We start from the raw sequence: 26492 nt of genomic DNA, 5'->3' as shown, positions 1-26492 counted from the left end.
AGCCGCCAGGGAGGCATAGAGGTAAATGTCATGGCCAAGGCTAAAGAGAAAACAAGCTTACAGTTGGTGTTAAGATCACTGAGCACTGTTGTCAGCTCCATAGGCATGACATATACCTACCAGCATGAATACACATGGGGGAATGGATAAGGACCATGGCTCCCGGTGTGAGGTAAGCACACATGTAAACACTCCTCATTTCCCCCACTGGGAGTCAAAGCACACAGGCTGAAGGTAATAATAAAGAAAAACTAAATAAATTTTTAAAAAAAGCTTCCAAAACCGTCTCTGTTCTTACAGAATGTAGCCTGTGGCTTTTTTTGTGACTCCTCTGAGACAGTTGGATCCTCACCTCCTGTTGTAAAAGCTCTGCCTGTGCATGAAATAAACATGAAATGGATTCTTTCTCGGCAATTCTTCACCTACACTCCGAAGAGATGAATAGCTGTGCTAATGAAATAAACATAAAATAGTTTATATGTGCAAAGATGGATGGAGATTTGCAGCAGGGCTCATCGGGGACACAAAACGACACAATCAACAACAGTATCTTATGAAAGGAAATAACTCCTTAACTGCCACTGCAGATATTCACTGACAAGCAAGTGCCAACACACGTGCACATAAACGCACGTTGGAGCCACACACAAAGACCTAGTTGTCATGTGACAACGTGGCCAGCATTAGAGTGAAATACTAAATTATTAATGCATAAGGAGGCTGATAAGGGTGTGTCTGCATTTATTACTCCTTTTGTGGGGACATAAACATGTCTGCACATTCACATTGTTGGAGAGAAAAAGAAAGAAAAAAAGTTCCCATAATTCTCAGTTTAAGGTTTGGGTGGTTTTCTTAACTGTCGAAGGTTAAGGTTGCGGGCAGGTGTGCACAAAATCAATGCGAGTCAAAGGAAAGTACTCCGAAGTGGTGGAAACACGACCGTGTGTGCACACAGAATTATTTACAAAAGGCAGGCGATGCATAATTGAAACCTGGATGTCGGCTAAGTGACCAACACCACAGATAGTCACAGCAACAGATATGCAGTCAAACTGTAGAAAAAAACAAAAAAAAAAAACATCTTCACACTTTCACTGATTTGTTTTTTTCTTCTTACATTTAATATATATGACTAACAACCCTGAAGAAAATTTTCAAAGCAGCTGCATCAAAAGTAGTATTAGTTCTCCAAATCTTCAAAACTGCTTATCTCTGCTAAAAAAGAATTTCTACTACAGCCAATAGGGTGTGTTTCATTGAAGTAAATAACCAATAGGAAATCAGGCCAAGCAGGCAGAGTTTCGATTGGCCGGAGTGTGTAGCTAGGTTGAAGACCCCTCCCCCTACCCCCCAAAATTTAGCAGATATCTGCTTGAGAGGAAAGAGACACAGTCACGGCTGAGACGCTAACTTTGTTAATGCATTTGTGAAAACTGCTGCAGGAAAAAAAATTTAATAAAAATCCACTATTCAGCAGACATCTGCCAAAAGAACGTTATCCCCCAAAATCCCTGAAATGAAAAGTCCCAGAAATAGCAACTTTTACGAATTAGTCACACTTCCAAAAGATGTGACAGGCCACAGAGGTAGTTTTTAGTTTAAATGCATTCAGTCTCATTTAATCAGTTCTCTTATAATATGGCTTCTTTTCTACAGTTATCCAATAATAAACCAGGGACAAAAAATAAATAAATAAATACATGAAAATAAAAACTGAGAAACAGGGAAGCGGTTTAGCTGCAGATAAAGAAAAAAGGGAGAGCGAGTGAGGGTTTGGGCAGGGTTTTTTTTTTGTTGTTTTTTTTTCCCTCTCGTTGGCTGAATTCTGTAACCAGGCAGAGTTTGTCTCGTCTCCTCCGAGCTGGCAGCTCCAGCGGGGTAATTATTCATAAAAACAGTAAAAACCCGCAGAATCCAGCTGCTCGGAGACTAGTGTGTCGTCTCCAACCCGCAAAAACACACACATGGCACAGGGGTTAATGTGTGTGGTGATTATATGAATATTATATGCACACACGCGGTCACGTACACATATATGGCTTCTCTACGGTCATTAATTTTGAGTATTAAAAAGTATAAGTAAATACAATTACACTTAAGATTTTCCATTTAATAATTCTACCTCATGCGCCCACATCTATTTGACTTTTTATTTGACAACATTTATCAAAAACTATTATGACGTGTAATATTTCAGATTGATGTTTAAGACGTAACATATATGATTAGGGTCTAAAATCTGATTTAATTACCCACCAATAGTATATATGAAGCAATAAAGATTCGTATAGCATTTTAATAACACATCAATAATTAAAGACCATGAGACTCTCTGGACACTCCATTTAGTAAATTCAGTATTTTCACTCACACTCAAAAGCTGAATGTTTGTGTTTTCACACAAATAGTTTTGCATTATTCATTTTCTACATTACCTGAATGATCTAATTACTCCTTTTATGGCTGATTAAGACACTGCTAATAATAAAAAAAAAGAAAAATGGTGGTGATAGTAAAAAGTACTTCAAACCTCAGCTAAATAATCCATCTCGGTATGTAATTCGAGATCTTAAAATCTTTGGTTTTCTTTGGAGATTTTGAGCATTTCAGAGAAGACGAATCACACAAACCTGGATGTGAATCTCAACATGTTTAGAAACAGTTCAATAAGAATCCAATTCATTGCATCCTTTAATCTAAGCTATCTCTAGTGAGGAGAAATGCATGAAAGAGAAGTGAAAAGAAAACACTTCGCAGTTGACAAAGGCCTGATGAGAGAACTGTTTATATCTGGGAGGCAAGTGTAGGCAAGACAGTTCTATATGAAAGCAGCTTTTTAATTCAGTCCACACGGCCAGACGAGCCCTCTGAGCTCTGAGCATATTGGCTCTCAACTGGTTCAATTAAAAGTTTCAAACAGGAAAACTGAAGCCTGAGTCAGAGGTCAAATTAACACTCAAAATGAGAGAAGAAAAAAAAACAGTCTGTTTCCAAGAAGTGATATTCAAAATGACTAATTTGTAAGTTTATTACATTAGTAAATGTCACTGTCGGGCACATAGTGTATGTACCTGTGAGACAGACCTACTACTGCCACTACTCCATATAATAATGCTGCATCAAGCGTCACAATGCCAAGCAGGAAGTTAAGCACTGGGCTCTGTGCAGAGGTTATGATGTCATGGTTTGGAGCGCTCGTAGAAACCAGCGTGAGTTCATAGCTGTAGCTGTCAATCAGCGTCAGTGTCCCCAGCACACCATGCCGCTAGATGACATTTAAAAAGCACGGACAGAGCGGGCATTGTTTTAATCATAAACAGCGAACATGCTGGATTTAGAAAATACGAGCTGCTGTTTTATTGCCGCAGTAAATTTATACCCACTTCAAGATTTAAAATGTGAGTCTTGTCGGTGAAAAAAAAAACTGCTTCTACTGTGGGATTTGAAGATGGATCCAAAAAAAGAAGCATGTGCTTGTAAGTGCAGTATTAGGAGAAAGGAAAGGGGGGAAAAAAAGGTGGATTTTCAGTTCAAACTAATAAAGTTTAAATCCTCAGACCCGCAAAGATGAGCAAACACGGACCTAAATGCAGAAATTCAGTCGGTCGCTTTGAAGTATATTCAAAGTCCTGAGCAAGAAGTCAAAGTCACAGGGTGTCCTTTGAGGTGTTTGCTCGCTTGTCCGTATGAGTTGGAAGACCGTGTGGGACAGGATGAGGCGGGGGCAAAGAGGAGGGACGAATGGCAAAGGTATCACTAGGTGAGTACAAGTGCTCACTCATGCATACGCCCTGCCCGCCCGCCCACCCCCTCAAAGAAATTACTGGCATTCCAGACAGTTCAGTCAGACAGGAGAGAGCCGTGTCGAGACCCCCGCCCAGCCCAGACTACATCTTGCCCACCCCTCCCCTTTAGACACTCGCATTAAAACGACCACAGGCCTGAGCAGACGGAGTGATGTGCATATTTGAAGCAAGACTTGGGCAAGAAATGGAAAGAGAGTGGATCTGATGGAGCAAATACAATGTCAAAATCAGCCATGGACCAGTGAGCTGATCCCTGTGTGTGCGTGCATGTACATGTATGTTTAACTCGTCTATTCATCTCCCTTGTGTCCATCTACTGTCTGTCACTTATTTCCCTCCTCTACCCCAATTTTTTGTTTGTGTGTGTGTGTCTCTCTCTCTCTCTCTCTTTCAGTCCCTAATCCTGCATGTGTTGGTCTTGATAACAAACTCAGTGGAGAGAAATGGCTCGGGGAGATAGAGCGAGTTGGGTTTTTTTTTTTGGGCGCACTGAGCCAAATGTCCATATAGGCTGTACGCGAACCACAGCAAAAGCTCTGGATGACAGTCACAGCACTGTGACACTAGTTGGGCCAGTAATGAGACATGATATCCCTCCCACCAGAGGTCAGAAAACCTCTCTATCTCTGTCTGTCTCTGGGTTTAAAGTCTTACAGCCAAATGAATTATTCTTCAATTACTCTTGCATGAGACGCACACCATCCTTAGGCTCTCCTCTGCTCATTATATTCATAAATCCCCCAATCTCATCCATACAGCAGTCAAGAAAATTATTATTACAATTTCGACTCATTCTGCGACCCCCACAACCCCATTACCTTTCTTCCTTCAAATCCTCTCTGCTGCCGCCTCTCCCCTTTATCCTCTCTACCACCTCTGAGACACAACACACATTTGTACGGAGGATACGGTAGACATAGATGCGGACACAAACACACACACACACATATGTTTCTTTGGTTTGAGTCGGGGGTTATCAGCTTGACACCGGGCACAGTGATTATGTATTTTCTGTGCTCCAGTCAGGGGGAGGAGATAAGGGACCAGCAGACTACAGCAAAGCCAGACACCAGTCATCCTTAAAGGGGTGGTAGTAGTGGAGTGAAGGGTAGGATGGTGAGAGTGGGTGAAGAGGGCATGTATTTCATCCCCTTGTGTTTTTACCACCTTCAGTTTTTCTTCGGCTACTATATATATATAAACAAATAATATAATCCATCTGCTCACTGGTCTCATCATTGCTTGGGAGCCAAATATGAACTCAGAATGCAGTGCATGAGGTACTGTACATACAAACTGCTCCACTAAGCCACCAAGATGGATCGAACATGTGATTTTGATTATGGAATTAAATAGCTTCCCTGTCATAAACCAGACTGTTTTATTTGCTCATAAACACACAAAGAGAGAATGAGGTATTGCCCACAGTCCAATTCTGCCAAACTCGGAGAGCATTTTTCAAAAGGTCCTAACTCTTTCTCAAGAAGAACAACAAAACCACTGAAGCGGCACGGCTGAATTAATCTGCAAGACCTCAAATTAAGACCAGAAACATCCAAGCTCTGCACATCACAGAGACAACACATAGCTATTACAGTCTCAAAATGTACCTCTTTTCATCTCTGACACATTCTTCAACAGTCTCTCCATTTGTTATGTCTTTGGCCTTTCTCCCGAGGGTGGGAACTTTCACACACACAGAAAAGCCCTTTTGAGGCCCAAAGTGTCTAAGGGCAGTGATAGGCTGATGTGTGAGGAGGGGCATTGTGGGTAGGCATGACAAGCGAAGGGAAGCCATCAGTAGGACATCTAAGGCTGGAGGAATGAAGGCTCTCTGGCACCGAGAGCTGCTCTCAAACACTGGTTCTCTGATAGAGCCGACCTTGGACTTAATCACTACCAGAAGAAAAGAGCAGTTTGACAGGAAGATGGAGAGACAGAGGGAGAGCGACTACATACGTGGGACAGAAAGACAAAAAACGCAAACCACATGAGTAGGAGAGAGAAAGACAAAGAAATGCATACAGAGCAGAAGCAGAAAAATATATGCGCAGAGAGACACAGAAACAGGTTGCAAGATTTCTAATAGAGTAACACGATGACTTTCCTGGTGTTCGTGGGGTTTTTTTTTCTTTCCAGAAACAGCTGGAAAGGAGGATGGGGAAAAAAAACAGTCTACATATTCACTTCTGAAATACAAACTAATCCATTGGCTCAAAGACACACATCTGGAGGCCAGGGGTCACTCTCAAACAGGCAGAGCGGATCCTGCATTCCTTTAAAAAACACTAACGTACACCAACATAAAGAAGCCCAGTACAACTGTGCATCCGCCTCTGAGGGTTGTCACAGACTAAAGGGTGAACCCCCCTGAAACAGAATAAGGGAAAATGACAAATCTATATAGCCCTGAATCACCAGAGGCTCTGGGACACCCACAAAGCCTGCCTTCTCCAGATGTTTTGTATCCATTACACGACCTCGGGATGTGACGAGCCCCATCAATAAATCTATTTGTTATGTCAAGAGCTTACGGTCGTGCTAAAAACCAACCGTAAATAAAAATTCACAGCGAATTCCCGACCACATCAAACGCACATCTGCTCCTAAAATCAGCACTTCTTGTTGTGACTTTTGAAGCGCCGCGTCGTGTTTGATTTACAGCCGGCGAACAAAGTGTTACAAACTTTGATTTCAATTAGTCGGCTTTACACTCCCGAGTCGGAGGGAATCTGGATTTCCACTTTCGGTCATTAACGAGATGATGATTTATCCGGGCCAGAAATATCGAGTTGTGTTTCACATCGCAGAAGAAATACTGCTGTCTGAGAGACGCTGCAACACCATCAGCAGGGCATAAACGCCACGGCTTTACACTCACTCTATGGATCATCTGCATCAAACGTGTTGCCACGGATGGCCAATTTCTACCCTCGGCTCCCTTAATTTAGAAAATACAATCTCCATTGATTTCTCCATATCCTACTTTGTGAGAAGTCTGTATAAAAAAAAAAAAAAAAGCAATGAAAGTGTTATATGAGTGAACTTAATAAAAGTAATGGATTTTTTTCATCTTTTTTTTCTGCTCGTAGACGAGTAGAAAGTGAGTGGGCTGGGAAGATTATCATAGAGATCAGGGAAGAAAAGAAGTGGGAGGGGAGCGTGCAATAATCGAACAAGAGAGGAGCGCCACAGTCCTGGAATCGCATGCGGGTCCATGGAGTCATCAGAAATGCAACGATTCTAAAAGCAAGAATATGGTTTTTAATCGACACTGGATGGAACCAAGTGGGAATCAATGAGAAGAGGAATCAACTTCCTAAACGAGATAATTACTGTCAGAGATTATCGAGAGATGGAGAGAGAGGAGGAAGCGGAGAGAACAAGACGGAACCAGAGAGAGACAGAGATGGATCACACATTATTAAAATGAGAGAGAGCGAGAAAGACATATAGATTGTCCCCATTTAGAAATTATGATCACATCTGAACAAACCATCTTTTTTTAAAAAGTTGTTTTTTGGCCGGGTTCAGCTTTGAGCCATCACCCCTATCAGCTATTTGAGCAGCTGATTTGATTATTGCAAACTTTTTTTTTTTCATCCCAATTCAAACGTAATCAAATCTTTCAGCACCATAAAAGACATAATTCAATTTTGGTTCAAGCCTTAAGATGCCCAATCCGTGATTACATGCAGTTTTAGGTTAATAGTGGCAAAGATATAGGAAAGTTTCAAAAATTCAATAAACTCTCGATAAACTGTTTACATAAACACGAAACAATTAGAAGGGTTCAGTCAAAGGGTTGGATGAGAACAGAAACACTTGCATATTTACAACTGTGCCATTCTTCTTTTTTTTTTTTGTTTGTTAATGTTTCGGCTAAAGGCTTTTCTGTATTTTGGGAAGAAGAAACCTCCCACCACAACACTTATACTGTAATAGTACTACAGCGACGATCTTTCACAACAAACAGAGCCATCTATTGTTGTTCCCAGTTTGGAAACATCTTTTAGTCCGTTTAAGCCACCACAGCCAAGAAGTATGTCAGATGTCAAATCCCATCTCCTAAGAGGCGGCTGGAGCTCCAAAGGGCAGAGCAGTCGTCTGCCAATCGGATGGAAAGTGGCTCCATTTCCAGATTCCCCGGACCGCATGTTACGGTGTACCTGGGGCAGGTCACTGTACATGGTCTCTGACGTGTCCAACGGGGAAAAATAAAGCTCTGTGTGGCCAGACTGAACTAAGTGCTTTATGAGTGTGTGTTAAAGGGTGAATAAAGTAAGTAAAGTCCATTTTACAAAGATAAAGTGGTAAAATGAATGTAATGAAATCAAAAGCCCCAAAGCAGAAACTAGGACACCACGTTTTTAGGACATCAGATTTACGTGTGTGTGCTCATTTCCAAGTTTAAAATGTTCACTGTGGGGGGTGCTCTGAATTAGATTAACCCGTCTTCATGTCATAATGTATGGTGCTGGAGTAGCTCTTGTCACTTTCTGACTGACATTAGGTTTTAGCCCCTTTCTTTAGGGCTAAAACTCTCGTCTTCTTTTTTCCCCTCATTGGGGATCCAGCCGGTCTGATTAGCCAAAAATGGCAAAATACTAGTCAGTAAATCTTTCAGGTGTCCGATTCAGGTGAGCCAGTTCAGAAACACTGCTCTCTGAGAGTGAGAATAGGTCATTTTAGTTTTGGGCTTTGTAACTCTAAAGAATTCTTTAAAATGCACAAAAAGCTATACAACAAACTGAAAACAAGAGATAAACCCAAAGCATGTTATGACCTCTTTAAAGTCTTAGTCTTTATAAAGAGGTGGAGAAAAAACCTTTAAGATCAACCTGCATCTTTACAGAAAAATTAAATAAATATTAGCAGAATTATGAACTTGTTCACCTGAACTCCTAAAACTTCCCCTTGGTTAATATTGCCATAAATAATAATGAAGTGTGCTGAACTGTGTGTGTGCGGGCACACGTGTGTGAGTCCACTTCCACCTATGCTAATGCTGTTATGACTGGCTGGCTTCATTACCGTCTGTCTACAACACCATGGCCAAGGTCAGCGGAGGCTGCAGAGATGTTAGGGGGCCGAAACTATGAGCACAAATTAATCTGCTGTTTAATCTAATAATGCAGCACGCCATCGGATGCCTCAGCCCTATTAACACAACTGTAATTGCATTCGAGGAGGAATGGGAGCATGCAGGTCCACAGAGGTGTGTGCACACACTCGAGTGTGCACCCAGGTACATCAAACGCAAATCAAATAGTATCACACAAGGACGCATGGGTGAGGACATAACAGACAAACCCACACTTAGCTGCACAGACACTTAGACACAAAAGAGGGTTTTTTTTTTTAAAGAAGAAATAAAACGAGATGAGGTATTTCCTCGTGATGTTAGTTCCAGCACGTGTGTTTACGTTCGATGGCATGAAGCGGCTTTAAGCACGGAGCACTGTTCATTAGCATGGTAATATCCAACCAGCAGGGTGTATTCCAGAACAGCGGCGCATTATTAGGATTCATCTCATTAAGCTTTCATGAGATTTAAAAGTTAACACTAAATAAGCTGGAAACTAAGTCCGAGATGAAACGCACAGCGAGGTCCAGAATTTCCCTCATCCAAAAGTTAAATATGCTCCCAGGAGACAATGACTGGCTTTCAGCAATGAGGAGAGATGGCCTACAGTAACAGGATTAGACAAAAAAAATAAAAATTTGGTCACGCTAAAACTTCTGTTGACATTTACTGAAAGAAGTAATTACTCAAAAAAAAAAGAAAGACATTTATCTTCTAACTGAGTCTGCAGGACGCACTTTATCCACCACTTACTGTAAGTAAACGCACGACTGGGGTTCTTCAGACAGGTCACGACTGATGATAAGTTCTCTACGATAACGCAAGTCAAGAGCTGGTGTGACACTTACCGCAGTGAGATGGATGACTCCCTGAGAGGTCACGGGGCACCCCATGAAGCCAACAAACTGCAGCTCAGGACAATGCTCTGCTACCGCCCGCACGGACTGATCGGTGACCTGGACAGTGGAATAGAGTAGAACAGAACAGAAGTTCAAATTTGACTCAAAAGTAAGCAGTCTCCATCACCACAGTCAAAACGGCTACAGTGGTTTGTTTCATTCACATTTTCAGAAACAATCCATGAAACAAAAACTTAAAACATCTGCATTGTGACTTTGTTCGTTCGTTACTTGACAGTCTGCAGCGATTAAACCTGTAGTTTCCAGTAATGAAGGGATGGAGGATTCTAAAAGGGACGTTTTAAAAAGCTGTATCAGTGCCGTCCAGTTCAAGCAAAACTGCATGCTCCGTCTTTACAGCAGGCCCGGTGTTTTCTGTCTTGCTCAACAACAAAGGAGATTAAAGAGAGTAGGAGGACCACAGAAGAAGAAGAGAAAAATTGAAAAAGAGCCAACAGTGTTCGCCAAGCCGTGTGGGCGTCGACTTATGATGGATGGACCATTCGCTATCATTCACCCTGCTGTCTACTAACAGCTCATAATGGATTAGAGATCAATAAGGAAGCAGAACATTTCCACTGGCTTCCACTGTAGTCATCAATACGGGCATTGATAGCAGCTTTATCTCCTTCACTATACTCAACACTGCAACAGTTTGTAGGAGATTGTTTGTCTGCTCTGGAGGCTTCCCCTGTGCCTACATAAACTGTTCAGCAACGTAAATGAAGACTGGTCAAGACTGTGAGCAAAAAGAAAGAACTGCCTGCACCGTCCTTTACTTTAAAAATGAGAGCAAAAATAATGCCGTCCGATTTCCCCGTCAAAGTCTTCAATTCAGTTCCCAAAATGTAACGGAAGCTAAACTGCATTCAGATAGTACTTGAGGCAGTGATTGATGCCTGCAAACATAAGCTTTTACTGCCGACTTCAACGATCAAGAAACACAAAAATGTTTGGAAATCTACATTTAAAAAAAGTATAAGTGCATTTATTTCTAAATTTGAGCCATAAGGTGTGAAAGAAAGGAACAGAGCTTAAGGACGTGGGTTTTTTTTGTTGTTTTTTTTTTTTATTTTTGAAATCATCATTTGATGTGCAAGTTTCAGGAAAAAAAATCTCGCTCGCCTGAGTTTCTGGATTTCTTTAAAATAAAGAATGACTGCATACGGGGCGCTACACACAGCTCAACTGGCTGAGCAGCCGCCCCATGTAACAGAGGCTGTGATTCCTGCCTGGGGCCCTTTGCTGCTTGTCCTCTTCCCAATCTCTCCGCCCCCTTTCCTGTCCACTCAGTGTTGAATAAAGGCCAGTAGTGCCCAAAAACCCTTTAAAAAGACAAGAAAATGATAACAAATAAATAAATTAAACTTCATGCACATCAGGGCCCATAAAAGCAGCCGCTGGGAATCAATTCTGATGTAGTGAATGCAGAGAATGGCCTTCAGCATGGCCTAAACTATCTGATATGAAAGATGGTCTTAATGTACTCTGTTGAAATGAATTTATGAAAAAAAAAAAAACTCTCCGTCTCGTACATGAACCAAGGCAACAGGTTTTACATGTGCTCTTCCTCTGTTTGTCTCCAGTAAGCGACTTCTTTTCTGTCCATAACAGCACTGCCAAAAGCAGCGCCCGCCGGCACACTGCTGACCATTTCCCGCTCACCCTGCTTTATTCGCACCAAACACGGTAATGGAGGTGACGTTTTCAAACGTTTTTGCAATTTGATGTAGTTCTTCGCTCAATGTTTAGATTCATCGCATAGTCAGAAGAGGCATTTGATCAAGCCTCGATTCATTTGCAGCAACCCACAATGACCCCAAACATACGGCGAGAGTCATAAAGAACTCAGCGGCACAGAAAGATCCTCCTGTATATACACTCCAGAGGAGCCGGCTCCTTCCATTTTTTTGAGGGGTTCTTACTGTAAAGAGCCCTGATCCAAACGTTGCTAAGTTCGTTTGCAATTATACGAAAAGAAAGAAGCTTTTCAGACAGATTGAATCTAATCCCCTACGAGATGCTTACAGTGAACAATCCCATAGCTCAATTCAAACAATTTTTTTGGATCCTAACTTTTTACTTGAGTTCTGAGCATATGTTGAAATATTCTCAGAATTCTGACAAAAAGGTCCCACGGATAACCAATGCAACTCAGTGGACTGAACAGCAGGATCACAACAAACCACTACTTGGAAGTCTTCACTTTTATCTATGCACCCTTTGTTCATCTTATTCACACGACCACAAACCCCTAGATTTAAGCACATCTCCGTCCCTGTAATGTTGCCTCTCGCTCGCCTTCTCTTTCTTCCTGTATGTTTGCCACACTCCACCCCTCCTGAACTACTTTAAAGGTTACTGAGTCGAGGCAGAGTAAGATGAAAAACCCAAGGGGACAGCAAGGGGAGAGAGAAATCACGAAAAGAACGTACAAGGTGTCCATTTATCTTTCACAAAGTCACAGTCTGGCTTATCAGGGTAAAACACCTCCTATGAAGCTCAAAGCTTTGTCTCTCACCTTATCAGGAAGGAGCCAAAGTGCTTGCAAAGTGCAAAATGGTTCATAAAAGAGAGCGGCTGCAAACGATTTATAGTCATAGATGAGAAGCAGAAATACGGTTTGAGGTTATAATTCAACAATGAACAAAGGTATGAAGCCAGGTAAGATCCAGCGCTCAGCCTGCTGTTTGGAATTATGGTTCCAAAAGTCCGGTGGATGTTTGTACCATCTTCAATAATGTAGCTGGAGATTTAGACCATTTCCTCAAAAACTGCAAAATACCTCATAGATTTAATACTACAGGAGGAAGCGCTCCCCAAGTGCGACGTGACATTTTCATTTCATAGCCCCTTGCATTGTGCTTTTTACACCATAGACACAAAAAAATTAAGTCCACTCTGCAATTCAAGAATAATATCAACTCGATTTAAAGTTGCCTTCTATATCAGACCCTGCTTAGAGTGCAATTTACCTGTGTGATAAACTACCGTCTGTTCATCTTTATATCAATCTTAAAGAGGAAATGTGAAAAACTGCTTGAGGGAAAAAGCAATGTGTGGACATTTAACCCCTTTAACCCTTTTCCAAAGAATAACCGTCGCATTCTTCGGTCTAGACAAAGTTAAGTGTAAAACCTGTATTTTACTATACTTGCTAGATTTCTATAGAGCACAGGCTTTTAGGGCAATCAATAAGTGGATCCACCTCAGGTTTGGAACCAACACACTGCCAATCACCACCCAATGCAGTCAGGAAAGATTAATCGAAGGTGAGTCAGCGCTCCAACTCGGAGACACTGATGCATATGGAAATTGATCTGCAGGGCCAGGTGGAGACGCAGGGTAAAGGAGAGAAGGCTTTTTAAGTCTGAAACTTAAGGAAAATACCGAAAGGACCAACCTGAGCTGAGCAGCTGGCAGGTGAAGCCTGCTGGCCAGTGCTCCCCCTAACATGGACTCTGCCAAAGAAACATCAAGTAAAGCATTTTCAGGTTGACTAACAACAAAATCCAAAAAAAGCCGAACACCACTAAAATCCAAACCGTGTGTGGGAAAGGCTGAGGAATCAAAACAGACCCACGGCCCGGGCTGTTTTTCATACCAGTATGTGTTGCAAGAATGAGAGAGTACAGCTGAGTGCGAGTGCACACTTGTGCATGGAAGCAGAAGAAAAAATAAAGAGACGTTAAACATCTACAGTAACTCTCAGCGGGTGAGAGGGGAGATGGAGAAGAAAAAAGTCAAATCCCACCAGAGCAGAGCAGAACAGACCAGGAGAGCATGTACCGTATCAGATTAAGCCTGTGTGTGTGTGCGTCTGTGAAAAAGACCACATGGGTTTTTAACTAAGATTCTTCTCCAACCCACAAACATAAAAATTCGTCCCAAATTTCTCTTTGCCTTCTCCTCCTACTCCTCCTCAACCTTTCGTGACTTTGATTTAAAAACATGAAAAGAACTACAACAGGGCTTTGGTAGCCAAGAGAGGCCTTAAAGCCTTTAGAAGGGATCTAGTTTAATGGTCTCTGGGTGAAGGAGGTAAGGAAAGCAGAAAAAATAAATAAATAACAGAGGGCTAAAATGGTGGAAATGCTGCAGTCATAAAGTTGGTCTTTGTGCGTGTGCTTAAAAGAGCTGGAAGGTAATCGTTAAGAGTGCTGTGGTAGCAAAAAGATGTGGTGCTGTACAAGAGTGTGTGGTTTCCGTCTGGTGGTATATTTGTTCAAAACGCTGGGACAGCACCCAGGGGCCACTTCTCATCCAATAAAGGCATTTAAGCTTGTCAATATCGTCTATCATACAACTCATTTGACTCCATCAAATGCACAAGCAGGAGATGGAAAGCAAGTCATCAGTCCGACTCTCTTTCCATTTAGAACTGGTCAATCTATGCATTTTTCGTCATGAATTGTGTTCTTACTACCCTAGAATTTTCCCCGCAATGGTATAGGCTGCGTGGGGAAAAATGGAAAATAATGAAATAAAAAAAGACTGGATCAGAGCTGACATCGAGCATCAGCTAAAGGATGATATAAAGTGAAAAATAAACCAAATACTACCAGCATACAAGAAGCCCGCACTGGATTTTACTTCGGTCACGACATCCTACCGAAATTCTAATGATTGTGGAACCGTGTGCCACCGCCGTAATAACTGATATAGCCACATGGGTGAGGGATTACTGTAAGATGGAGTTAAATTAAAAAACACAACTCAAGACTTTCCTGTGCACAAACGATGGCTTATATGAAGCCTTGTCCAGAGGAGGCGGGAATTTCTCTGCACTCAGAGGCATCTGGGATGGACCACCACACAGTGGAAAGACAGACCAATCAGTGTTCGAGGAAGAAATGGACCAAAGATTGAAAGAACTATTGAGACTTATCAGTAACATGTTAAAAAAAAAAAATAAGCCAGGTTCTGTGATGATATGAGGTTGTATCAGTGCCACTGGTGAGGTTTTTTTTGTTTGTTTTTTTATTTTTATTACGAGTGGCTGAGCCAGGTTTTTTTTCTTCTTCTTTTAGTAAAAAGGAAAAATGGCATAGGGTAATGGGTAATGAAAAAATGAAAAAAAAAAAGAGAAAGAAAGAGGTGAGAGGCTGCACATTTGCAGCTTTACAGCATATGAGAAATCCATCAGTTGTTCACGGCGCTGAGGCCACAGACAAGTCAAAAGGTTTAAGTGGAGTGTAATGACACGAGGTCAAAAAAAAAAAAGTGAGCGGCGGATATTTGACAAATAATGGCATTACCTTTACTGCATATATGGAACTTCCATGTAAAAGGATGACGTGTGTATGTGTGGGACAAGCGTAGGTGGGGGGCTTCACAACCACTGACCACCATAAGAGCCAAGCTCTTCCACTTCCAAGGCCGGTCAGACGAACTTCCGTGTTAGCTCATTCTCATTCTCCCGTAATGAGTCTGTCCTCTGACTGCGAGAAGAATGTCGCTGGCACCCTGTCCTGAAGAGTATAAAAACAGCTCGAACACTGTTGTGGTGTCCAGACATCTATCAGGTCCAATTACTTAACATCCTGCTTTTCTTTCCCTTGAGCTCTGGTACATGTACTTTTACTATATTGGACAACTTTGGTATCAAAGACACTTTTTTTAAATGTATATATATATATTTTATATTGCCAAAAATATTCGCTCATCTATCTTTTCACACATATGAACTTAAGCGACATCCCATTCTTAATCCATAGGGTTTAATATGACATCCGCCCACCCTTTGCAGCTATAACAGCTTCAACCTCTTCTGGGCAAGCTTTCCATAAGGTTTAGGAGTGTGTTTATGGGAATTTTTTTACCATTCTTCCAGATCTGTGAGGTCAGACACTGATATTGGACCAGAAGGCCTGGTTCACACTTTCCGCTCTAATTCATACCAAAGGTGTTCTATCAGGTTGAGGTCAGGACTCTCTGCAGGCCAGCCAAGTTCTTCCACACCAAACTGGCTCATCCATGTCTTTATGGACCTCGCTTTGTGCACTGGTGCGCAGTCATGTTGGAACAGGAAGGGACCATCCCAAAACTGTTACCACAAAGCTGGGAGCAGGAAATTGTCCAAAATCTCTTGGTATGGTGAAGCATTCAGAGTTCCTTTCACTGGAACCAAGGGCCTAAGCCCAGCTCCTGAACAACAACCCCACACCATAATCCTCCCTCCACCAAACTTTACACTTGGCACATTGCAGCCAGACAAGAACCGGTCTCCTGGCAACCGCCAAACCCAGACTCATCCATCAGATTGCAAGATGGAGAAGTGTGATTTATCACTCCAGAGAATGCGTCTCCACTGCTCTAGAGTCCAGAGGCAGCATGCTTTAAACACACGCTTTGCACTGCACTTGGTGATGTGTGGCTCGGATGCAGCTGCTCAGCCATGGAAACCCATTCCATGAAGTTCTCTACGCAGTGTTCCTGATCTAATCTGAAGGCCACGTGAAGTTTGGAGGTCTGCAGCCATTGACTCTGTAGAAAGTTAGCGACCTCTGCGCACTATGCACCTCAGCATCTGCTGACCCCGCTCTGTCATTTTACATGGCCTCCCACTTTGTGGCTGAGTTGCTGTCGTTCCAAATCGCTTCCACTTTGTTATAATACCACTGACAGTTGACTGTTGGATATCTAGTCGTGAGGAAATGTCACGACTGGACTTGTTGCACAGGTGGCATCCTATCACGGTACCACTTTTTCTTTTTTTCTTTTTCTTTTTTTTTTTTAAAGGTGTGCTATACTGCACTAGCTCAGATCATTTCCGGAGCCTTCAGGCGTCTCTCCATTTGTTTAATTGTCATCATGCGAGGCTATATTGACTGGCTACAAGTGAACCTCTGGTTACTATTCCACTCACTATAAGCACTCTCTTTTTGCACATGGCGCTAAAGCGCTTGAACACACTAGCCAAAGTAACAGATGTGCTCGGAGAAGCCCACACAGTCTGCCTGCACAAGACCAAAAATGTGCACTTGTCACTGCACTGTACAATGTGCGTTTCTATCACTGTTCTAACCATGCAAGAGGCTGCATTAGTGGGGGGTGGGTGGGTGTTGTTCCAGCTGCTAGTGAAACTTGGAAACTCATCAGTCTTTTATTAGTCTATGTAGGAGAAGTATAGGTGTGAGTGATGCTTCATTTCTTAACATAAGGGTAAGATTCCAGAGCAGCTAAAGAGTGCCGTCTTTCAAATTTACGAGCCTGATATTTCATGCGGGGGCCCAACAAACAATTAAATTGAGTTCAATGCGAATAAAAATGCCTCCCTTAAAAATTCTCCCCTTACATGTGTGGTAACAATAGCGCACCAGTCCCTAACAATTCAAAAAGTCTGATTTAGTTCCGTCTTCATACAAAACAGTTCCAAGCACAACCTCTTTCACGAGATAAAACCCCAATCAGAGACCTTAGAATAAGACGATTTCTTTATGAAAGAGTGCCGCTACCGATGCAATTTTTACGGCTTTCCGATATTACCCATAAACAAGGACACCAACTGCAGGCCTGTGAGGTACAAATTGAAGAGGGATGATTTTCATCAAAGTTCTGTTCTTTCCAGGGTAATCATTTCCCCCATAAATACTCTCACAGGAGTGATACTGCATCACAGCCTTGGAATACACACAAATCATAAACTCACAGTACACACACACACACAAAACTGCCTCTTTTTAAAGAGCTCAGATGGGTTGTATTGATACAAAGGACTGGTGATCTGGCAAAAACTAAAATGAATACTTATCATCCTCTGTAATATCCGACGCCTGGAGACAAAAGCAACAAGGAAAGTCATAAAGTTTTACTACAGCGAGGGAGAGTCTCTTTAAAGTGCTGATGAGCAGGAGCTTTGTGCTAAGTGCAGAGTGGCTTGCTTGAAGCTTTGCATGTATATATTGATCTGCCACTAAAGCTTCAGCAAAGCAGATCCACACCACGTCTGCAAATAAATGCATGTGCGGGGCTTTTCCACATACATACAGACATCAAAGCAATTACAGGCAAACAGACATACACAGACAGCACATACGGTACATAGGGCCCGATGCACTGTTGAGTCTAGACAGATGTGAGATTTCTGCTCTCCAGCGTGATGTTTTCCTTGGCTAAACTGAGGGAGAAGTCATATTTATGGGAGCTGATGAGATGGGAAGAAAGGACGGATCACAGCGCGAGGCAAGGGAGAAGAATGGGGGGGAAGGAGGAAGAGGAGAGAGAGGAGGAGATGAAGGGGAATGAGATCTTTTCATGTTAACATAATGTCGCTTCTAGTCTTCAGTGTATTGTTTTGGCAAGCTTGGCTGCTTCTTTCATGCCAGTAAATCCTGATTGAATATGTGTGTGACAGACAGGCAGTCAGGAAGATGAAAAAGATGGAGAGGTACGATGACAGGCCAAACAGGCCACATGTGCGGGCGGGTGTGGGTGTACGGGGGGGAATACGTGAATATGAGAGCATTCTGATCTTATTAGAGGCCTGACAGGATGAGGAGCGGTGCTGAGAGCTCTGAATCACCCCCCCATCTAATCAATCAGTCTAATTAACCAAGCTTTATGAACACAGGGCCGAGCTGAGAAAGAACCCGCCAACACGCAGATTAATAATGATTACTGAATACACTGCAACACATTCTATTAACAATCCATCTTCATGCCTACTCAGCAGCTTTGCTAAAGAAGTCACTTTGTTGCGAGCCAGAAAGACATTTTCAGAGAAAAGTTGAAACTGCTTCACCTTGGAATAAGCGTTTCTATGAGATTACACTATCAAGCACAAACTTTTTTACGCTTTGGAGCATAGAATTCTGAAAAAAAAGACAAGCGTTTTGGCATGACAGCATCCCTGACCGCAGGGGTCTTTGAAAATTCTCATTACATACTGGGAAAATCCCTCGGAAATATGAAGTTTAAATGCTCAACTTTCAAAAGAAAACAGTCTGTAATATTTGTTCACACTTGCACTTATGGCAGGACAGGTGGCTCTCTGACACCAGCTCATCCCCTGCAGAGCAGTTCTAGTGGAAGAAGTCAAAACAGGTCACGACAAAAAGAAATGCAGTGGAGCGTGTTGGAGTGTGTATTTGTGCTTTCAAGTCCTCACACCGTGCAGACCTTTAACCACCAGCAGGGGTGCTCATGTGTGCGGTGTTACCATGACCTGCCGCTGGGCAACACCAGGCATCAACTGTCAGCAGTGACATAACCACTCCCTGACCGCTTGACTACCCATGATGCCACACTGTGGGCGGTGAGCATCTTGTATGTGTGATCAAAAAGCATATGTTGCTCTCCATCGCAGGTTATAATGTGAGCACCCGCAACAATCACCACTCTTTGCATTTCTCCAACCTTCCCATTTTATCTTTGTCCTGCTGATCATTATAAACTGAGAAACGGCGAAAGCAGAGCGCTGCAAGAGAGCTACAGGGTGAAATAAAGCGAGGAAACAACTAACAAAGGACAAGGGGAAAATAATGAAGCGAGCGTTTGCATTGAGATTCGGCCCGATCTCTGCGATAGCCATCCTTTGAGGGAAAGACCTCGTCTTTTAATGCCACTCTTTAAAGTTTTGTGGTGAATAGTTTTTGAGGGCATATCAGGGGAAATTAACATTGACAGAAAAACAATCTCCAGCTGAGCTGCAAAATATATTGAAAATGTATCATCACTGCAATATCAACATGCCAAAATATCAATGTTACGGGACAATCGCAATACCGCACAGACATTCTGACGTGAAACAGAACAAACAAGCAGCGGTGCCTTATAAGGGATGTATTCCACATACTGGATGTTATGTGTTGAGCAACATGCACAGACGCATCAACACAAATTAGATCTGCAACCAAATGTTGATGTCGTTGTTTTTCCAGCAGAAGTCAGATCGTCATCAGGACGTTCAACCATACTGCATGTTTTCAGAATATTGTGCAATCATATTCTGCAGCTGCTCTGCAGGGTCAATAAATAGTTTGTGTAAGCGGGTTTGTCTTCTTCTTCTTCTTCTCTCGTCTAACTACTTGACAGAAGTTGGAACAATCGTTTGCTAACAATCTGCTCATTTCTGAAACGCAGCAAGATTATGATGATCAATTTGTGCCATCAAAACGACAAAACAGCCAGCGATTTATGCTTTTATGATTGGACAGCTGATGGGGAAAAAAACAAGATATTTGGAACAAGCAATAACTTTTGTTTTGTTACATTTTTCTGAACACATAATACTATTTAACAAATGAATTGATTATAAAGACGTACAATCTCTCCTGTCTGAGCTTTATCAAAGCTGCAGTTAGGAGCATAGCGGAGGTGTGAAGCCATCCACTTTCAGTGCAAATCTACTTCAAATTCTACACGACGCACTGTCAAAAATACTATGGCATTATCTCAAAGCACACATTATGCTTTTCGGAAAATCGAAGTGGCCTCGTCGAGATGACTACGTTTGAAAAATGAAACTGCCACAATCAATGGATCCACTTTTCTGTTGCTCCAGCCATTTCTGGAGATACTTATGAAAGAAATCCATGAAAAACTCGCCCCGATCCTTTTCACATATCTCACAAAAAAAGTAACTACCAGCCACTCAGCAGCCATGATCCCAGCCTGAACGAAGACAGACATTTTTTTTTTTAATGCATTTCCCAAAATCAATTAACCTGCCATCTCTTCGCACGTACAGTACACGTCTCCCTTCTTCGCACACTTGTCAAACTATCCTGTCTCGGGCCAATCAATGTCATCAGCCTTGATGATGCCAGGGAGAACTGAAATCTGCATGGGTGATCACCAAAGTGATTGATCGCTTGCCTGTTCGCTCCATTTTCAGCTGAAAATTACCTGTTATTTATTCAGTGACAGAAGCCCTCAGTTCCCTCATGAGTCTCACATGCTGCCTTTTATCATAGTATTGGGCTTTGTGTACGTGGGACTGTGTATCTGCATGTGCTTGGGGGGGGTTGCCTCCTGGGGACCCCTAAATAGCAGTTTGGATGGGATGAGGAAGAGGTTTTGTTCTCACCCCGTTTCCCTAAGGATCAATAGTGCTTTGTTGCATGTCAGATGGAAATCAGAAGCTACAGTGGAGGAGCCTAAAAGACATACTTTACTCCTTTAACTGTAAAGTCATTATATCACATTGTCAAGTCCCCCCTCCAGCAGTTCTCCTGAGGTTTCGATCCCAGTGTGCTCTTTTCCCAAGGAACATATCAATAGCTTCTTTGTTCCATGTCTGATAGAAATCAGGAGCAAATGTGAAAGAAGCATAGTGGAAACATTTTACACCTTTAAACGCAGAGTACAAGCTGTCATTACACCACATTGTCCAACCCCTGAAACGCATCTCTTTGAATTTTCAAACCCACAGCGCCATTCTTTTCCATGTACTTCACAAAAGCCCATTTTCACAAAGGAGCGTCAGAGAATGTCCCGAGAATCGGGTTTGGACTTTGCATGCAGTCGCTCGCTCAAACACACGTGCGCGAGACAGCGGGAGACTTTCTGCATGAGATGTGTTCTCACACCTGGATGTACTCCAGAGGAGGAGAGCAGCAGCGTTTCGTTTACAGTGTACCGAAGACACAAAAACACAGAGACTCCCTGCCTATCTTGATGAAGGTTTTTTTTTTTTTCTGGAAATGTCGAAATTACATTTATTTGGTTGCATCCGAACGCAAAGTAAAAACAGGATGAACTCACTACGTTGCAAAATAACATTCTCTAAAAAAAAAACTTTAAAAAAAACGACTTCATTGCTTCATTACAACAGCTTTGTACCTTCTTTCTGGGAAGCCAGCTCTCGCTGTTCCACGAACAGGCCACCGGTTTCCCCTCAGCCAAACCACACAGCCCACTCACGCAACAAAGTGTTTTGATGCGTCATCTGTTAAAAGCTGGCACTAATCATTTAAGATGTCACAGCATGTCGCACTGGAAGCGGCGGCTAAATAAACACGGCAATTATGTCTGATTCGAATTAAATTTAATTTAGAAAATAAATGAAATAAAAGGTTAAACAAACACTCCAAACAGTGCATGTGTCGGAAAAAAAACGGTAAAAGTTACAGAAGGTCAGTCGGTTTATCTGAAACATGTCATATTTATGCACCGTACAGATAACTGTTAACAAAGTTACACATTTGAGCTCCACTGGTAATTGGCTCCTTAGTGTCTGAATCATCTATAACAAATAATTGGCTTTCTGACCTCTGCTTAGGTAAGCAACCTGTCATCCCCACTTACAGATCCGTAATGAAAAATAAAAGCAAGACTAAATCACATCACTCAGCCTAATACTGGCCTTTCCGTATGTATTTAAAGCATCAGTAACTAGATCGCTAAACATAACGTGTCTGGGGAGTTGAGGAGCAACTTTCATCTCAGACCTGGATTTGAAGTTTACATGTCCATGAGCAGGATACTCAAATCATACAATGGATAATGTAACACGCTCTCGATGATGATAATAATAATAAAGAAGGATGTACGTCATAAAGTTTGCTCTATTTATATGGTGAAGTGCATCTTTCCCCTTACTCTACTGTTCCCACAGCAACTGCACAGCAAAAAAGTATCAAGGTGGACCAGAAATCGACTCTGAGCTTTACTTAGAGATTACTTTTATGTCTCATGCTAATGATGAAAAATGGGTCTTAAAGGGGCTAATTTGGTCCAGAATGACAAGCTGCTGTGGCGACGCACTCGTCGATGGCTTGCGTTACAGCTTTGGCCCGTATTGGATTGTTCTGTTCAGCAGTCTATGGAGGGAAGCCCATCTCTTCTTCGTATTGACACAGTACTCTAAGTATGGAACAGGAGTTGGCAACAGCTGAGAGAATCGCGGGACTAACAACAGGCAGCTTCGATGCTCTCTCTAAGGGAAGCAGTCGTTTTCAAAACCTTTGGGTTCCTTTGAAATGGCATTGATCTTGTTGGCCTCACCAAATAATCTTTCCAGGAAATATTAGAAGATATTATATCATTATAGACTACTGTGGCCTTTTTGCGCACCTTCTGCAGTGAGCAGAGTACAATTAATGATTCATTGTGATATTTGTGCCATTCCAAAGCCTTCATCGTATCCATATCATAACAACTGATGCACTTTTGGATTTAAGTTAAGGCACCATGAGCTGATTCAAATTGTTTTTAAGACAGCATACCCCCCGTGAAGCTTTCTTTATCTGCTGCCATTACACGGCAGAGCTCCAATCTCCATTGTCTCCGTCTTATCAGTGTCAGAGTAGGGCAGAAAGACCCGGGGCTGGCCTGAGGATAGTGGCCTCCTCTGCCCTCATGGCCTCTGGGCGTGCAGCCTCAACTTGTTAGGGCTCCGAGATTAGAGCTCGAAGAGGGCTGCTGACACCATAACTACGCTGGAGGGGAACATACATCGACATACACAGGAGTGTCCAGGGTGTTCTGTTATGCAGGTAGGTGACAATGCCCAGGGCAGAGAAATTAGAAGATCGCTACATGTTAGGAGACTTCGCGGAGCTCGTACACAGGACATTAGTCCGGCTGAATGCGGATGGCAGGAGCAGCGACAGGATCCGATATCTGCTCTCAAGAGAATCGCATAGGATTCTTGAAAAGAGCCAGTGAAAACCAAGTGGCTTCTATACATTTTATATAGAAGGCAGCCTCTGACAAAATGTAAAGAAATGCGAGTGTCTTGTGGCGATCTATTCTTTTACGTCTGACACAAAAAAAAAAAAAAAACTGTATGTTTTGTGTGCTGAGAGAGTTTTCTGAGGAGACTTAACTGGTGAGTGCTTTGTCATATCAGCAGGTTTAATACACTGAATGCTTCATCATTTCCCTGGCAAATATTTCAGCTGGATCACAGTGATCAGATTGCTGATTATATAAACATGAGGCAGTCTAGTTATGAATACATGGTTTCATAAAACGAGACTATAAACACCCTGGAGTTTGAGCTGCAGTGCAGCTAAGAGCTTGTAAGACATCTACAGCTGAATGTCGCCAACTGTGTCTCTTCTTATAGAAAGAGCGACTTTGCTTCTTTCTGAGAAGGTAACAAAAGATTTGACCAATCGGTCATCTGCTGAGTTGAAAAAGAGAGATCGACACATCTCATCTTGTGACATATACTCTGCATTTCCTAAATTGCCGTCAGAAAAGGAAAAATCACAAGCCATGCGCCTTAAATTGGCCGACGATAACACGGCAAACACAACGTTAGCTCAGGGATGGGTCAAAGGAAAACGTAGCAGGTCACAGAATCACCACAAACTTCCCCAAACGACGAAATAAAATGGGCCGTTAAAACCGCTTCCTTCACAATTTATACCCAGTTTCAGTCTTATTCTGTACCCTGGAGCACAAAACAATCTGTCACCGCAGAAAGAAAAGCACTTCTACTTTGATGCCAGGGATTACCCTTGAACCATTTTGCGGCTGCCGCTTACCACATCGTCTTCTCTGTAAATAATTGAGCAATCCCAAAAAACGCTCAATAATTTGATCAATAAAATAAAAAAAAGAGAGAAAATAAGGTCCGTCGGTAAAGATACCAAAGTTTTCCTTTAAATGAGACTTTAACTGAATGATGCCACACGATTCCTTGTATTCTCTTGGGCTTAATATGTTTGAGTACACATTATAGATACATGTTCGAATTTCCTTTCAATGTTATTAATGCGATTTTGATTCCGGTGACACAGGATGCCTCCAGTATGGAACAATGCAGGTCTGAAAGGCTTTTACAAACTTACATATGGCCTGATTAACTAAATGACAGCACTCTCTGGACACATGCTCAGCAACAGCATGACTGCTTGTGATACAGTTCTGAAAATGTTCTTTGAATGCACGACCAACCTTTCAGGGCAACTGATTTTCCAAACTGAGGACGGCATACTGAAGGGAAAAGAGTTACAGATATAGAGTTAAAATACAGATTACTTTCATCCAATGCTTTCAGAATCAAATCGGAGGAAAAACAAGCAGCAGAGATTTTTTTTTTTTTTTTTTTTTTTTTTTTAAATTGGGCTTTTATCTTTGAAACGGCTTTGTTTCCAGGACACTATCTGCCCAACTTATGATTTGATCTCATACGTTCACAAGGAGAATCGCGAATAGGATCGCCGAATGCGATTCCATCTCTATGAATCACAGAAATAAAATCTTTTGGCCAAGTCACTCGCACAGCGAATCTAACTGGGTCAGATAAAGATGACCTTCTGGCTGATCTGAATGCGTAACCATTAACAAGTTGAAATTGTACGAGTGAACTGAACCACAAAATTAAAAAGACAGGGTTATATTACCAAAAAAAGAGCCATATAAGGGGCGACTCCTGCTGAAAGCAACTAAACCAAGCAGCTAGTAACATGCTAAAGACAAGGCCTTTATCTTCCTCACTTCCGTTCAACCTGACAATTGGTATTCAAGAGTTTAGCAAAGTCCCACCCCATTAACTTGGCTTAGGGCTGCAGGGGACCACTGTGTGTTTGTGCATGCGTGTGTGACACTGACTGAGACTGACTGACAGTGAGGGAGAGACAGAGGAATACATCAGTGATAAGCTAATTAGCTCTACACTATCACAGATGGCTGAGGGGTCAGTGTTAAACCTTTATTCACTGCCATATTACCCACGTCAATGCTAATTCTACAGGAGCCAGGTCATGCACAGTGTGACTTGCATAATAAACACGTCTATAACAAGACCCGGTGTATCAGCAGGCCTGAACCCAACTGGTGGGAAAATGGGAAACTGACCTTTTGTGTTGTTTTCTCACTCATATTGCCTAATCATCAGGTCTGCAGGTTCTCTGCAAAGGTTGTTAGAGAGCCGTCACTCCCCTGGGTGCCAAGGGGTGCAATGGAGGGTGAGGCTCGAGTGTAAACAAGACAAAGTAGAGGAATGAAATGAAGACTAAAGAAGAAAAACAGAGGATAAGAAGGATTGAGATGGACATCAAGAAATGGAATAAAGAGAAAGCTGCACAAAAGCCTTGGACTTGTCTAGACGGTATCACATGAGAAATTCCATCTCACTTGTACACACGTAACGGTCGGGTCACTGCCCAAAAATGTTTTGGCATGCGAGTGTTAAAGCTCTGACAGCCGACGCCGCCGACTGCCGAAAGCAAACAAAACGTGTGCCGCTCAGAGCGCAGCGTGGAAATATTAGTGAGGTCCCCCCCTGAAGTTTAGCTGTAAATCCAGAAAATAAAAGTCAAGACAACTCCGGAGGGGAAAGCACTCCGTGTTGACACACACACACACACACACTCTCTGACTTTCAACAAGCTTGTAGGGACCGGTGTAATAAACAGAGGATTGAGAAGGGGAAAGCTGTGAGGCGGTTGTTGGTTCAAGGATGCATGATCTCATGTAGCCAACGGAAAGCCATGAGGAGTATATTCCTTACACAAATGCTGAAAATAAACTGCATCTTATGCATTAGTGCTCATCCGGAAATTCGCACACAATAAGCAATTTGGCAAAGGCATACTTCGCTAAATAATTAAAGGCACAGGCTCACATTTTGGGAAGCGTTCATCGAATGAAAGAACACTCTTTTTTCCCCCCACAGGCATGTATAAAGAACAACAGCACAGTTCCAGAGCTTGATATCAGCATGTATACTCTGCATGTGCAACTGTGGACACGACAACCTCCATTCTTAGCGCCTTCGTGTTAGGTACTTCTAATAATAAAGAA

At 42.3% G+C, this 26492-nt stretch overlaps 1 protein-coding gene across 1 annotated transcript in view; it reads right to left on the bottom strand.

The window, feature by feature from the left end:
* The window catches only part of fbxl17 (F-box and leucine-rich repeat protein 17), a 206972-nt gene that overhangs the window by 128060 nt on the left and 52420 nt on the right, over positions 1-26492 (bottom strand). The window contains exon 7 of the mRNA XM_072387716.1: positions 9741-9848. Within this exon, the coding sequence (XP_072243817.1) occupies positions 9741-9848 (108 nt within the window). The remainder of the gene's footprint in view (positions 1-9740; positions 9849-26492) is intronic.

The sequence above is a fragment of the Leuresthes tenuis genome, unplaced genomic scaffold (genome assembly GCF_036924035.1).
Source record: "Leuresthes tenuis unplaced genomic scaffold, fLeuTen1.0.hap1 SCAF_6, whole genome shotgun sequence".
Taxonomy (NCBI): domain Eukaryota; kingdom Metazoa; phylum Chordata; class Actinopteri; order Atheriniformes; family Atherinopsidae; genus Leuresthes; species Leuresthes tenuis.
The sequence above is the reverse complement of the archived record's forward strand: the minus strand, read 5'-3'. Positions and strand labels throughout refer to the sequence as shown.